The sequence below is a fragment of the Hippocampus guttulatus genome, chromosome 14 (assembly GCF_054856545.1).
Source record: "Hippocampus guttulatus isolate MCC_2025c chromosome 14, RoL_Hgut_1.0, whole genome shotgun sequence".
Lineage (NCBI taxonomy): Eukaryota > Metazoa > Chordata > Actinopteri > Syngnathiformes > Syngnathidae > Hippocampus > Hippocampus guttulatus.
Window position 1 is genome coordinate 272,579 of NC_141274.1, and position 13,104 is coordinate 285,682.

The window sequence follows — 13,104 nt, forward strand, 5'->3', positions numbered from 1 at the left end:
TTCTCCAGTTCATCATTGAGGCCGTGGCGGGTGGCGAGCAAGGCACCGTCTCCATCGATGACGTCATCGTGTCCAGCAGGGAGAGCGGCTCATGCCCGGCCGAGCGCGAGTGCACCTTCCAGGGCTCCCTCTGCGGTCTGCAGCCCGTTCCGTCGGCGGACTTCAGCTGGAGTCGAATCGATGGGACGTCCCAGCCCGCCAACTCCTCGGGCCCCCAAACGGACCACACCCTGGAAACAAAGCACGGTTAGAAAGCTGGCACGACCACATATATCATTTTGCAAATTCACTCGTGAGAACCAGCGCGTCAATCGCATCTACAGGTTGTTACCTCAGTGCTCGGTTATGGAAACGCCCGCCTGGTTCCAGAGGTCAGATCGCGACTGCGCAGATGGAGCCCACCCCTGCTCGCGGTGAATGCTTGATGTTTTGGTACTACATGGAGGGAAACGCTGTGGGACAACTTCATGTTTACCTTCGGACCTCGAACGCTCCTGTCAAGCTTTGGAGCAGAAGCGGCGATCAGGGGAGTCGCTGGAGGCATGGACGAGTCTCCTTACTTAGCCCCGGTAGTCCTTATCAGGTAGGCCTTAGGCTTTTAGTTGACCCCGATTTACCCTTGAGGAAGATGTCAGCAGACGGCTGTCGCCCTTCCCCCAATGCCCATTCATCATATTTCTTCCCGTCTAGCGCCACGCGACAACATGTTTTTGTGACCCCGGCAGGTGATATTTGAAGCGGTGACAGGTGATGGGCCGAGACGAGACATCGCCATCGATGACATGACGGTTCATAATGGGGCGTGTCCTCCAGAAGGTGAGTGATGACGTGCAAGTGAACGACTTACACGAGCAAGCGCAACGCTCAGAGTACAGGAATGTGTTCTTTTTCTTCTTTAGGTTTTTGTGACTTTGAAATGGACCTTTGCGGTTGGCTGAACAATGCTCCGGCAGAGTCCGGGGTCAACTGGGACTGGCTGTCCGGAAGCTCCCAGGGCCATCTTGTCCCAAACAAGGACCACACCACAATGACTTCTCTTGGTAAGAGAGAGACATGCCCCGGCTAAAGCTTCCGATAGGCAGTCTGCGGTCCCTTTGGATGCCGATTTTTAGCCATTTCGTGTTTTAAAGGTTTGTCCTTGTTCTTCTTTTGGCTTGAGGCCACTTTGTCTTGTACAGATCCTACAATTCCGACAGAGAGGAAGTGGCTCGACTGGAGAGCGAGTGGATGGAGGCCGTAGACCAAGCCTGTCTTGACTTCTGGCACCGCGCCGAAGGCTGGACGACTAACTGTAAGCCCGACCTATGATTTCTGACACAAATACCCCGCCCGCATGCCTCATGAGTAGGGCTTTAACAGTTGATTATTCATCATGGTTCAGTATGTACCTTTTGCTTTAAGCGGCGGTCGGCATTGGCGTCGAGAGAGAGCTTAGCGGTACGACGTCACGCGCGGGTCCCACACACCTGACACGCAGCCAAATACAGAAAAAAAAAAAGAACATGTAAAACGGACTGGGCCTGAAATGGTGACGGAAACATCGACGGGCCGACCAACCTCGCATCACTCTGATGAAACGCCCAAACATGATGTGTACAATCAAATTCGATTTTTCTTTTTTAATGCAGCGTGAAGTTTGCCATCTTTTTAGGAAATCGATGCGAAGAGTTTGAGTATACGGTATATGTATTTCAGACCCATCAGATGTTACCTTGACTGTGTTCTTGAATGAGACATCTGGCCCGCGCCGGATTTGGACCACAAAAGGATTCATCAATTCCAGTTGGATCCAAGATAAAGTTGAATACGGTGCATCGGGACCTCACCAGGTAAGTGAGATAATAAACGTCAAGGCTCTGAATAATCCAGCGCAGCAATCCAGCACAGCAAGTATGACCCTTTTGAAAACAGATTATCCTGCAAGCCAGCAGTCCACCTTCAAAGTATTCGACCTTTTCCCTTGATGATCTCCACATCCTAAGAAACAAGTCTTGTCATATTCTCCCCACCACCACCCCCAATCCAGCCATCACGACGACCACCGCCGCTCCAGACTATGGCGTCCACTGCACGTTTGAACAAGGTGACGGGATCGGGTTCAGTGACACTGCCGCGGTTGTGGACATCCACCATTAAAAACTGCTTTCGACATAAATAGTCATGCTGTTTTTTTTTTATACCGAGCCACGTTTTGATTCTGGCCATACTCCTCCACAGGCCTCCAACTAATTCCGCTGAATCTAAAAACATCTTTTTATCATAGACTTGTGTAACTGGCTGCAAGAGGTCGACGATGATTTCAACTGGACCCTGAGTAGAGGACTGCAAGCGGACGAGCCTTGGGACGGACCTCCGTATGATCACAGTATAGGGAATAGCCAAGGTACGCGCAATTAAATGCGTGGCGTGATTATGAACATCGTACTCAAGACGGGACCGTGTGCTTTGCGAAATGATTGGGAATTCGCTTTTCAGGGTGTCATCCATGCAGCGTTTGAAAATGTTCAATGTGACAATCTTTATTGAAGTAAGAGCAAACAATGTCATCCGTGCAACCGATGGAAATAATCTGGCTTTTTCCCCCCCGTTCCCAAGGATCTTATTTACTTTTTAATGGCTCCGGATTCGGTGTCGGTAAGAGAGCGAGCGTCTCTGCTGCCGTCGGCCATTTGAGGTCGCAAATCTGCGTGGAGTTCTGGTATTACATGTTTGGGCCTTCGGTATCCACCGTCGATCTGCTGGTTGAGACGGTAAGTCGCAATATGAAAACAACGCTTGCAATATGTGAAGAAATAATTTGTTTTCTTCAATAGAAATCCTCCCAAGCATTGGTCTGGACTCGCAGAGGGACACAGAATCCAGAATGGATCAATGCACGAGTAACCATCGACATGGACGACATGATGCGGGTAGAGTTTGAGCTTTAAAGTTTCCGCAGCGTATTGACCAAAACCGCCGCGTTGGTCCAATCAAGATAAATGAATGACACCGTTGATTCTGGTCACAGGTGATGTTCACCGGCCACCGAAACGACAACGGCGAGGGATTTATCGCACTTGATGATGTCACAGTCAGCAACGGGGCCTGCGGGAAGCAGAGTACGTGGATACTTTTCACCGCGACGTGAGAAATCATTCGTTAGGGCTGACTACTAGAGGCGGACCCAAAAGCCAGTGTGTGCGTGTGACCGTTTTAATGACAAAGATTGACCACACAAGTTGGGTCCGGGAGTCGTTCGAAACGTGTTGTTAGTAGGTCGGTTCTTTTGTGGAAACGTGAGACTCGGGGCGACGACATGGACGAGGCTGGGACTCGGCAGGAAATCCTCTGGAGGCACTGAAGAAAAAGATCCCAAAAATGGGCAAAAAGCACTCAAACGACACACAGTTTGCGAGAGCGGGAATCATCTGGCACCCGCACGCAGGTCTGACCGGCCCTTAAACCGAGTTCACGACCGATCGCTCGCCGGTGTGAGTGAGCGTCCTCCGGAAAGTGCCCCTCACAGTCGCAAACGGGAAGAAGCAAAAGCGAACAGACACGAGGACCGCCGAGAGACAGCCGGCAGCATTAGGGGTGTAACCGGCATTTATTCCAATGCCCGCCTTTCTTCGACATTCTGAGTTCCCAGAAGGAACATATTTGGCAAAGGCTCGTGAGTCAGGAAGTGTAACTTCCTCACACTGCGACTACAGTCTGTAAACTACGACGAATACATTTTCGGTGCCATTCAAACGGTCTCAATCTCGATTATGCGGGAGTTTTGTGCGCACGATGACGAACACTGTTCAAACCGTTGCACTTCTCTGCATCCCATCGTTCCCTTTTTGTCGGCGAGTGCAAGTGACGCCACTTGCACGAACCGCGCAGAGATAGAGAATGCTCATTGAATGACAAGAGAGTTGCGTTTCCAGCATTGACTTTGTTTGACATCGCTCGTAGGTGTCTGCGGATTTGATTCCGACTGGTGCGGCTTTGACAACGACATCAGTCACGTGGGTCGTTGGCGGCGCGAAAGGGGCACGGAAGATGGCGTGGATCACACCTACGCAACCGTGAACGGTGAGCGCCATCGATAACGGCATAAAGGATGGCACCGGCCGTAACGGCGCCGTCGTTAAATGTTTACAACTTCCACTCGGATGTCGAGCGAAAGATAACGGGCTCTTTCATTCAGGTTATTATATGAGTGCGCTCATGTCAAATTCCGAACAACCCGAGGTCGCTCAGCTCTTGTCGCCCGACTTCGTTTCACCTGCGGAGATGTGCGTACGATTCTGGTGAGTTCAGCGCTGCAGCGGCGCACCTTTTAGGGGCTTTTCACACCGCATACAGCAAAGCGCAGCGCGCCGTCGACGTGCCCGCCCGTTTCTTGAGTATTTTCAAGGGTTGGAAAGGCACCCGGCCACTTTATAGTTGGCTGCTTAGCAGCCAGTGACAAATATCGCAACTCCCTGCGCCCTACGTCACGGTCAACGCTGCGCTAAACGCGTGCGGCGTGAAAGCTCCGTGACTCGCTGTTGCCGAAAATGAAAACTCTCATTGAATGTACGTCTTCAACTAGGTACCGCCTGCCCGCCGGAGCGTCGCACGCGCTGTCCGTCCACGTGTGGAGCGGGGTACTGGGCGAGGCCCTTTGGCAGCGCTCCGGCGCTCCCTCTTCGGACTGGGAGGTGGCAGAGGTCACGGCGTTCTGGCCGACAAAGTTCAATGTAAGACTTTGTCGAGGGGAACGATACAGTATTGAAACCAACGCGTCGTTGAAATGGCAGAACGGTAACGCACCCTAATGCGACTTCCGCACTTTATTTGAAGTTCATTGAGGAAAAAAGAAATTGTAGATTGAAGAAAAATGTCTTTTGGATTTACTGATATCAAATGAGGAAAAACCAGCACGACCCGCGCAAAATCCCAAATAAGGTGCTCACAATGGCCGTGAAGCAAGTTGGCCGCGCTCGCGGCCACAACGGCGCAAATGTATGTTTCCAACCGCACGTGTCTGCGAAAGTACCAAACTATCAGACCGTATTTTGAGGTCGACGTGCGGGCCTTGAAAAATTGGGCCCCGGGTGACGAAACAAGTCGCAAATTTAGTCCTATTGGAAAAAGTGTCCCGCCATTGCCTGGCAACCGTCCCAGGGCGTATCCCGTCCTTCGCCCCGAAGTCAGCCGGGGCAGGCGCCGCCTCGGGGCAAGTATTCTCGAAAAAGAAGAGATGGACGCAACATAAAGCGTACTTCCTCCATTCTACTCTTCCAAGGTGGCGTTTAGGGCATCCCACGTACCGGGCATGAATTCCACTGTCCAACTCGATGATTTTTCTGTGAAAAAGGGAGCTTGCTCTCCCGCGGCCAACTGCGACTTTGACTCGGGACCGTGCAACTGGCTCAACAGGCTGACCGAGGACGGACACGGCTGGGTGTTGGCAAACGGCGGCTTTCTGGGTCCGCCTGTAGACCACACCACCGAATCCCCCGAAGGTAGAGCGACGCGTTGGAACGGTGACGCGCAGACGCGGGGCTCCGTTTCCGTGAATGGAACGTGACACCCTTAGTCACGAAAATGGAGTTTTGGTTGTCGGACAAAAACATCTGCTTGCCGACGTGACGAAAACCCCACAATGCGCTAAAGATGATTCATTGTAGTCACGCCGAAGTATTCCGGTGAGTTACTCCCAGTTTACTGTACATCCTGTGGTCATCTCCTCCCTCTCTTGTCCCGAAGTGCAATTATTGTTTGGGAGTGCGGTAAGGTACCGGATTTAGTCCTAACACCGCAGTAAGTGCTGGGCGTTTGCTTTCAGGTCTTTTCTTGTTGAGCTTCTCACCACGCGGCGGCACCGATGTGGTTCGCGTGGCATCAGAGTGGATCCAAGTGAAAAAAGAGGCGCCGGCCTGCCTCACGCTGTGGTACTACGTGGAGAGCAGGTCAGCGGAAAGCAAAACCCGTCGCCATTTTCACACCGAGTTGCGTGTTGACATTTCCAAGGATTCTCGCTCGTTCCCTCGCGGACTTCCTCAAACTGTGCGTGCGCACAATCGTCCGCCTCACGTGGGTCCCAGTTCAATAGAGGGAATCTATGAACACCCCCCGCCCCCGCACACATGGCCCCGCGCAAATAATAAGAAATGCAAAGCATTCGATTGAAGATGTCATTTATTATGAATTGATGATATCAATAGAATACATTGGCATTATCTGATCAATACAGTTCTTGAGAAATGACAAATGCACCGGTACCTTGAGATACCGCTTTCATTTCTTACACGGCCACGCTCGTGACTCTGAACGAGTGTATCTCAAATCATCTTTTCCCATTGAAATGAATAGAAATGTCAGGAATCCATTCCGGCCTGCCCCCCCCCCCCCCCCCCCCCCCCTCCAAAATGTTCATGTTTATGATCACGATGAAAAATGTCAGGAATAATAATGTTTGCGCACTTGATGAAACATACAGTCATGACGTAATTCAACGGAATGAAAAAGACGGAGGCTGTCTTTCTCACGCGGCATCATTTCAATGGGAATCGTGTCGTTCTTTCTGGTGCGCCTGCCTTGGCCACCTGGGAGTTGGACAAAGCGGATCTAGCGTTCATTAAGACGTCTCGCTTACACTCGGCTCATCAGTACGACAGTATTGTCATCATCTAGTCATTCTTGGCGGAGTATAAAGAAGGTATGACTAAGTACCGTTGTCGTCTTCCAATCTGTCGCCGATGTATCCCAACGCAGCGAGTCCGGGACCATGCGCGTGCTCGTTCACTCGGGCCCGTCGGAGGACGAGGTGGTGTTCCACAGAAATGGCAGCAGTGGACACCGTTGGAAGAGCTTCTCTCAAAGTTTAGAGCCGAGCAAACCATTCCAGGTAGCTTGAACTGGACGTTTAAGAGCCGAGCAAATGACGTTTGGTCACGATGCCTCGGATGAGCCGTCACCTTTATGTTTAGTTGCTGATCGAAGCGCAGACGAGCAGAGGCGGCTTCGTCGCCATCGATGACATCAGTCTAACGTCGGGTCCTTGCCGAGGTACTCGCTCGGTTGCGTTTATCGACGACGGCGCGTCACAACATACCTTGGATTTTCAAGGCAAGTTTTTGCAGCGAACGACACGATTTCCACCTTTGTGGGCTGCGCCTTTGAAAACGATACGTGCGGCTGGGAGGACGTCGGCGGCGGCCAGGGTCAGTGGGAAAGAGGAAGGAATGCCGCCGGCAACGCCGGGCCGTCCCTTGACCACACACTGGGAACGGCGCTTGGTGAGACCCAAACCGTCCGATTATTCTGAGACCGAAGCTCGGCAATGACCCGAATGAGGAAAAGCGCGGTCGTCTCTTTTAGCCGCCTCGCTGACATCAGATCTTTGAATCTTCCAGGCTGGTACGTGGCGGTGACCCCCGACGGCGGGGCTCACTTGAGCCCCGCTGCCTTGCGGAGTCCCATCATGAAACAGGCCGGCGTTGACTGCACGCTCCAATTCTATTACAACATGGACGGAGAAGGTGCGTTGCCGTGATTTGATTGGATTGATCAAATTGGCTCGTTTTCTCTTAACTTCACAAGTGTTTGTTTTTCATGCATAGTTGTTTTTCTCAATTGTTTGTTTGTTTTTCATTCTCTCTGCTTTTCACGTTGATTGTAACTCCACTGTAAACCTAGTGTGCCTAGGCCAAAAAAAAAAAACCTTTGTAAAGTCCCCGCGTAAGAACCAAATGGGTCCGACCTGCGCGTACTGTTGCAGACGTGGACGAGTTGAAGGTGGTGCTCGGTGAGAACTCTCGCAGCACCGTCCTGTGGTGGCAATCGGGCGGCGGCGGCGGCGATGCGTGGCAACGCGGAGAGGTGTCGCTCGGCAGAAGGCGCCACCGTTTCGCCGTCTTCTTTGAAGCCGCCCGCGCATTCGACAGGCCGGGCCACATTGCCGTCGATGACGTCAACTTCACCGGCTGCCAACTGCCAGGTACGCTCGGCGTGTTTTGGAGGCAAGATGGCCACTGTTCACTTTTGTTTTTTGTTTTTTTTTTCTCTTTCTCCTAGAGCCTCAGCCCACGTGCCCCGAAGATATGTTTACCTGCGGTAATAACGCATGTGTGGAAAAGAACCAAGTGTGTGACTTCGCAGATGACTGTGGCGATTGGACCGATGAGCACAATTGCGGTGAGATGTCACAAATGCTTGGTCGACTCGCCGCCGAAAAACAGATTTGGGAATGGAATTTTCATTCAATTAAATGGGGAAAAAATGGCTCGGTCACGGAATGAATTCGACTCGTATCTCGAGTGGTTTAAACAAATCAAGGAGTGTGAGAAATAGTTAAGTATTGTTACATGAAGTCAAAAATCACCTAAAAATGAACCACATAAATCTGGCCCGCGGCTTGGAGTCATTCTGCGCATAGGCCTCGACGCCGTTTGGTATTTTCAGATGCGCCAAGCTCGGCGCCGTTCCAAAAGGGCCTTTTGCACCATTGCGGGTGTTGATTTGCGGCCTGTTGAAGCGGCTCCTCTTGTCTCTGTTAAAATCGGCGCGCAAGTAAGGGTGATAAGAATGGATTCTTTCATATTTGAAGATGAAATAGGATGACGTGCACCGCATACATTTGAGCTCAGAACTTGCCCGAGTTTGGTACCGAGTCGTCGAGCAAATCGCCCGCGCACACTCGACAAGACTTGCGGCTTTCCGCCCGACCGCAGCTGCGCTGCCTACCAATACGGAGAGCTGAGTTTCAACGCCGGGGTTAAAGCGCGTCATGGCGCATAAGGGCTCCTTTGCCCGGTTGACTTTTCTCCTCCGTCCCCGGCGATTAACGGCAGAGCGACGAGGTGTGACGGAGCGCTGCGGCTTTGAACGAGGCCTGTGTTCTTGGGCCGAAAGCCACTTGAGCGAACCGGGAGCCAGATGGACCCGACGAAGAGGACGAGACGCCTGGCCCGCTGACGGACCCCCCCGCGATCACACGCTCAACAACGCTGCGGGTGACTGAAGAAATTGCCACGCCCGATACTCGTTTTGCTCGCCGCGCCAAATGCGGCTTTCGGCTTTCTTCCGTGACGTGTCGAATGCCGTTTCCGTTTTCTCAGGGCACTATATGACTCCGGGGACTCGCCTCACGGGGAGGGGGCAGATAGTGGAGAGTCTCTCCAGAACGTTACTTCCTAGCACCAACTGCACGGTGAGTTGAGTTGGAATCGGCTTGCGTTTTGCAACAATGCAGGAAACGGGAGCGAACAGAAATAATCAAGCGCACCTGAAGGTGGGAAAAAAATATACAGACTTTGCGCGTGAATGTGTGTCCGCGCAGATCAGATTCTTCTACTACAGCCCGCAAGACACGACGGGAAAACTGGTAGCGCATTCCAGGACGCTTCACTCGGGAAAAGACGACGACGCGCTGTGGCACGGGACGCGCTCCAACAATTACGACTGGCAGAGGGCACGCGTCACCTTCTCCTCCCCTGCGAAGTGCAAGGTGAGTGGAGCCGGCTCACGTGATGCCGACGGAAACGGTGGCGTTGCCGGATCGGACGCCGACACCAAAGTGTACTCTGGATCGCAAAGGGAACTATTTTCATGACTCTTGAGGTGCGGCAAGAGAACTCGTTGCGGGAAACTCTTTTTACCGGCTCGGTGAAAGGACTCGATGTGAAAAGTCAATCGATGCGGCGTTTCTCCCCAAGATTGTTTTCAGGTACGAGCAAGGCGGCGGCGGCGGCGACGGCTCGCACGTTGCGCTGGATGACGTGTCCTTCTCCGAGGAGTGTGCCTTCGACCCGCGCAACAGCCCCCTGCCCGACGCGTCCCCCACTTCAGCTCCGCCCACCACACCCGCAACCTCCTCTGCGCCCCCCGAGCCGTGCCAGGTCAGCTCCACCTCGCGGCTACGACCGGACGACGCATGCGATGTATTTGCGCTTCTGTTTCATTGCAGGATGACGAGTTCTTTTGTTGGCGTTCAGCGGGGGCAATCTGCATTCGTTCCACATTCAAGTGCGATTATCGTGCCGACTGCCCCCGCGGGGAGGATGAGGATGGTTGCGGTAGGCTGCTTTCCGAATACAAATCCGAGCCGGATATTCGGGGTTCAAAGTGGAGCAATAATAGCGGCTGAAATCAAGAAATTCAAAAGCGTATGAATGGTTAGGATGAGAAATGAGGCACCTTGAATTTGCTCCGAAAGAGTTTCAAGAGGCAAAATGGCTCTTGGCGCAGCCCACGCCACACCATATTGCTTCAGAAGAAGAAGAATTTGAGATGTCAAGTCAAGTCAAGTCAACAGTATTTATAGAGCACTTTCAAACAGCCATCGCTGCATACAAAGTGCTGTACATGGAGCAATTTAACATGCACAATAAACAGTAAGACAAATCGGTAATAAAGGCGGTAGAAAGCACCAAACAGTAAAACCAAGAACAAATCTAAGTCATGCTGAGTCGAATGCCAAAGAATACAAGTGAGATGTCTCCAAATCTTAATGAAAAGGAAGGTGGAAAGTGCTCCAAGGGCCAACGGGCGGGACGGTATTTGTCATCAGACATCAACAAAGTGAATCACGGTCGGCCGCCGCGTCTCGTCAAACTGGAAAGAGCAGCTGCGCTCTTGATGTCGTTGTTGTTTGGCGTCGTTGCCGAAAAGCACATGACTGGGGTGCGCGTTCCCTTCCCGGCACGCTCGCTCACGCTCGGCCCCCGCGCGTCGCAGGTCCGTGCACGTTCGAGAGGGACAGCTGCGGCTGGACGGACCCCGGCCAAGGGCGGAGGAGGTGGCGTAGGCGGAAGGCCGGCGGCGGCGGCGCTTGGCCGCCCGGCGATCACACCGTTCACACAGGTGGCGCCGCCTCGCCGCGCATCGCCTCGCGTGCCTCCGAGCCAGAGGCTGACCGTGTTGTTCTGGCTTCTCAGGCTTCTACATGAGCGTCAACTCGAGTCGGGCGTGGGCGCCGAGCGAGGCCCGACTCCAGAGCCCCCGTCTCCCGCCCTCGTCACCCTACTGCCAGATTCTGTACGCTCGCTGTCATCCATGTTGTTGTTCCATGTTTGTGACATTTTCCGCCCGCCCCGGCGAGTTGCTCAACCCCCACCTCCAGCTCCCTTCACAAATCCAACGCTCTAACTTGTTCCTTCCTTCGTTCCTCCACGCAGGTTTCACTTCCACATCAGCGCAGAGTGCGCCGGCTCGCTCAGAGTGCTGACGCGGCGAGCCGATGGAAGTGAAGCAATCCTGTGGTCACGCAGCCGCAAGACCGTCAATCGCTGGACGCCCGAATCTCTGGCCCTGGGGCCTCACCTTCAACAATATGAGGTGCCCGAGCCATGAACGTGGCTTCTGTTGCGTTGCGATCAAATATCCTAAATGCTGCATTCACGCATTTCGCCATGCAATTGACAGCACGCGTTTAAAAGCACCAAACAAGTGACATCTTTACTCCGCGAAAACCAACATTTTGTCGCCGTCGTCATGAAGCTACGTTTGTTTCCGCTAAGTGAATTTGACATGAAACATCGTGTCATCGTTTTCATATTTGAGAGTGAATGTCGTCAAATTGCGGCTTGCGCATTTCAACAATATTTGCCTTTCTTCTCTGATTTCTAAGATGCACTTTCATCCGTTGAGTAAACGCCGGCTTTTTCTCAGGTTATATTTAGCAGCTGGAATAATGGCTCTCGGGGAGACGCTGCCGCTGCCACCGACGCTTGCGCCGTCGCTGTGGACGACGTCTCCTTTCACAACTGCGACCAAATCTTCCGTCCGCCAGGTAAATGACTCTTGGGAACTGTGAGTCTTCATCTTGAAACACGCAGGTGGAGTCTTGACTTATTTTATGGATTTTTTTAAATTTTTATTGCCACCTCCTCCTCAGCCCTCGCCGCTTTCAGTTGCACTTTTGAAGACGGCCCTTGCGTTTGGACGCAGGCGGCCGATGACCAGCTGGACTGGCTCAGTGGGTCGGGTCCGACGGACACACCCAACACCGGCCCTGCGGGGGACCGTACGACGGGAAAAGGTTATTTTGACACCATCAAAGAATGTTGAGCAAATCTTTGTGCTCAAGATCGATTTTTTTAAAAGAGACTGAAATGCCAGCTCATGTGGAGAAGATTTAAAAAAAACAAAAAAGATATATGATATGTCGAATGAAGATGTCAAATTGTCTATTTTACGTTTTACATTTGATTATTTAAAAATAATGAATTCATCAACCATTTCATTCAGTGCAATTATTTTCAAATCAAATGTATATAGAATGAACTTTATTTTCCCACTTTTAGTTTTCACAGTAATTAACATGCTATTTATTTCGATACATAAAAAAAATGGTTGAATACATTTTGATCGAAAAGCATTTAAGGAAAGCACCGACGAGCCGATTCAACAAATAGTGGGTGAGTCTCGATCGTGTCAATGTTTGGTGGGCCCGATTAACGAACAGAGCGGGCCGTCAATGGCCCACGGGCCGTACTTTTCCCACCGCCGCAGTCGCACCTTGCAGCCGTTCGTATCATGGAAGAAACGCCGAGTCTGATGGGCGCGGCGCATCAATTTGAACTCTGCGCTGATTTCATACGCACTCGCTTGTTGTTATCGTGCCCGCAGGGAAATACATGTACATCGAGAGCTCCACTCCCAGCGCAAAGAGCGAGGTCGCCCGGCTCAAGTCCGCGCCGCTCCCGCCTGCACCTCAGCGGGGATACTGCCTCGTGTTCTGGTACCACATGTTTGGCGCCACCGTCGGTTCTTTGCGAGTGTTCCTACTGACGGCCGAGCCAACGGAGAAAACGCTGGTAAAACGCGCCGGAATCGATTTACCGGTACTTTCTTGTGTCTTCAATTGAATGTCGGTGGACAATGACTTGCAAATCATTGTACCGCGGTCTTGTTTTTAATCGCCGTTTTAAACGATGTTCATTGGATTTGGGGTTTGCACATTGAGAGCGCAAATCTCAGCTTTTATTATGATTTTTTCGGAGTCGCATGACTTCCCTCTACTGCGGCGTGGATTGAGAAATATCCAGAAGGAATCGACTTTCTCTGCGTTATGCTTTTATCACGGTTGTGAAACAGCCGGGTTACAAAAGAGCTGCGATTTGTGCTCTGTGCAGTTTCGGTGCATAC

General features: G+C 52.1%; 1 protein-coding gene across 1 annotated transcript in view; it reads left to right on the forward strand.

Moving 5' to 3' along the window:
* LOC147194373 (MAM and LDL-receptor class A domain-containing protein 2) overlaps positions 1-13,104 on the forward strand; it is a 35,621-nt gene that overhangs the window by 19,771 nt on the left and 2,746 nt on the right. The window contains exons 9-41 of the mRNA XM_086129111.1: positions 9-246; positions 324-583; positions 726-816; positions 900-1,040; positions 1,160-1,291; positions 1,696-1,829; positions 1,912-2,083; positions 2,264-2,383; positions 2,596-2,750; positions 2,814-2,909; positions 3,008-3,098; positions 3,940-4,059; positions 4,175-4,277; positions 4,562-4,709; positions 5,258-5,477; positions 5,801-5,924; positions 6,730-6,862; positions 6,945-7,023; positions 7,098-7,253; positions 7,371-7,496; positions 7,736-7,954; positions 8,032-8,151; positions 8,808-8,969; positions 9,075-9,166; positions 9,296-9,463; positions 9,672-9,854; positions 9,923-10,031; positions 10,693-10,818; positions 10,893-10,992; positions 11,133-11,292; positions 11,626-11,746; positions 11,852-11,995; positions 12,586-12,773. Of these exons, the coding sequence (XP_085985237.1) occupies positions 9-246; positions 324-583; positions 726-816; positions 900-1,040; positions 1,160-1,291; positions 1,696-1,829; positions 1,912-2,083; positions 2,264-2,383; positions 2,596-2,750; positions 2,814-2,909; positions 3,008-3,098; positions 3,940-4,059; positions 4,175-4,277; positions 4,562-4,709; positions 5,258-5,477; positions 5,801-5,924; positions 6,730-6,862; positions 6,945-7,023; positions 7,098-7,253; positions 7,371-7,496; positions 7,736-7,954; positions 8,032-8,151; positions 8,808-8,969; positions 9,075-9,166; positions 9,296-9,463; positions 9,672-9,854; positions 9,923-10,031; positions 10,693-10,818; positions 10,893-10,992; positions 11,133-11,292; positions 11,626-11,746; positions 11,852-11,995; positions 12,586-12,773 (4,731 nt within the window). The remainder of the gene's footprint in view (positions 1-8; positions 247-323; positions 584-725; positions 817-899; positions 1,041-1,159; positions 1,292-1,695; positions 1,830-1,911; positions 2,084-2,263; positions 2,384-2,595; positions 2,751-2,813; positions 2,910-3,007; positions 3,099-3,939; positions 4,060-4,174; positions 4,278-4,561; positions 4,710-5,257; positions 5,478-5,800; positions 5,925-6,729; positions 6,863-6,944; positions 7,024-7,097; positions 7,254-7,370; positions 7,497-7,735; positions 7,955-8,031; positions 8,152-8,807; positions 8,970-9,074; positions 9,167-9,295; positions 9,464-9,671; positions 9,855-9,922; positions 10,032-10,692; positions 10,819-10,892; positions 10,993-11,132; positions 11,293-11,625; positions 11,747-11,851; positions 11,996-12,585; positions 12,774-13,104) is intronic.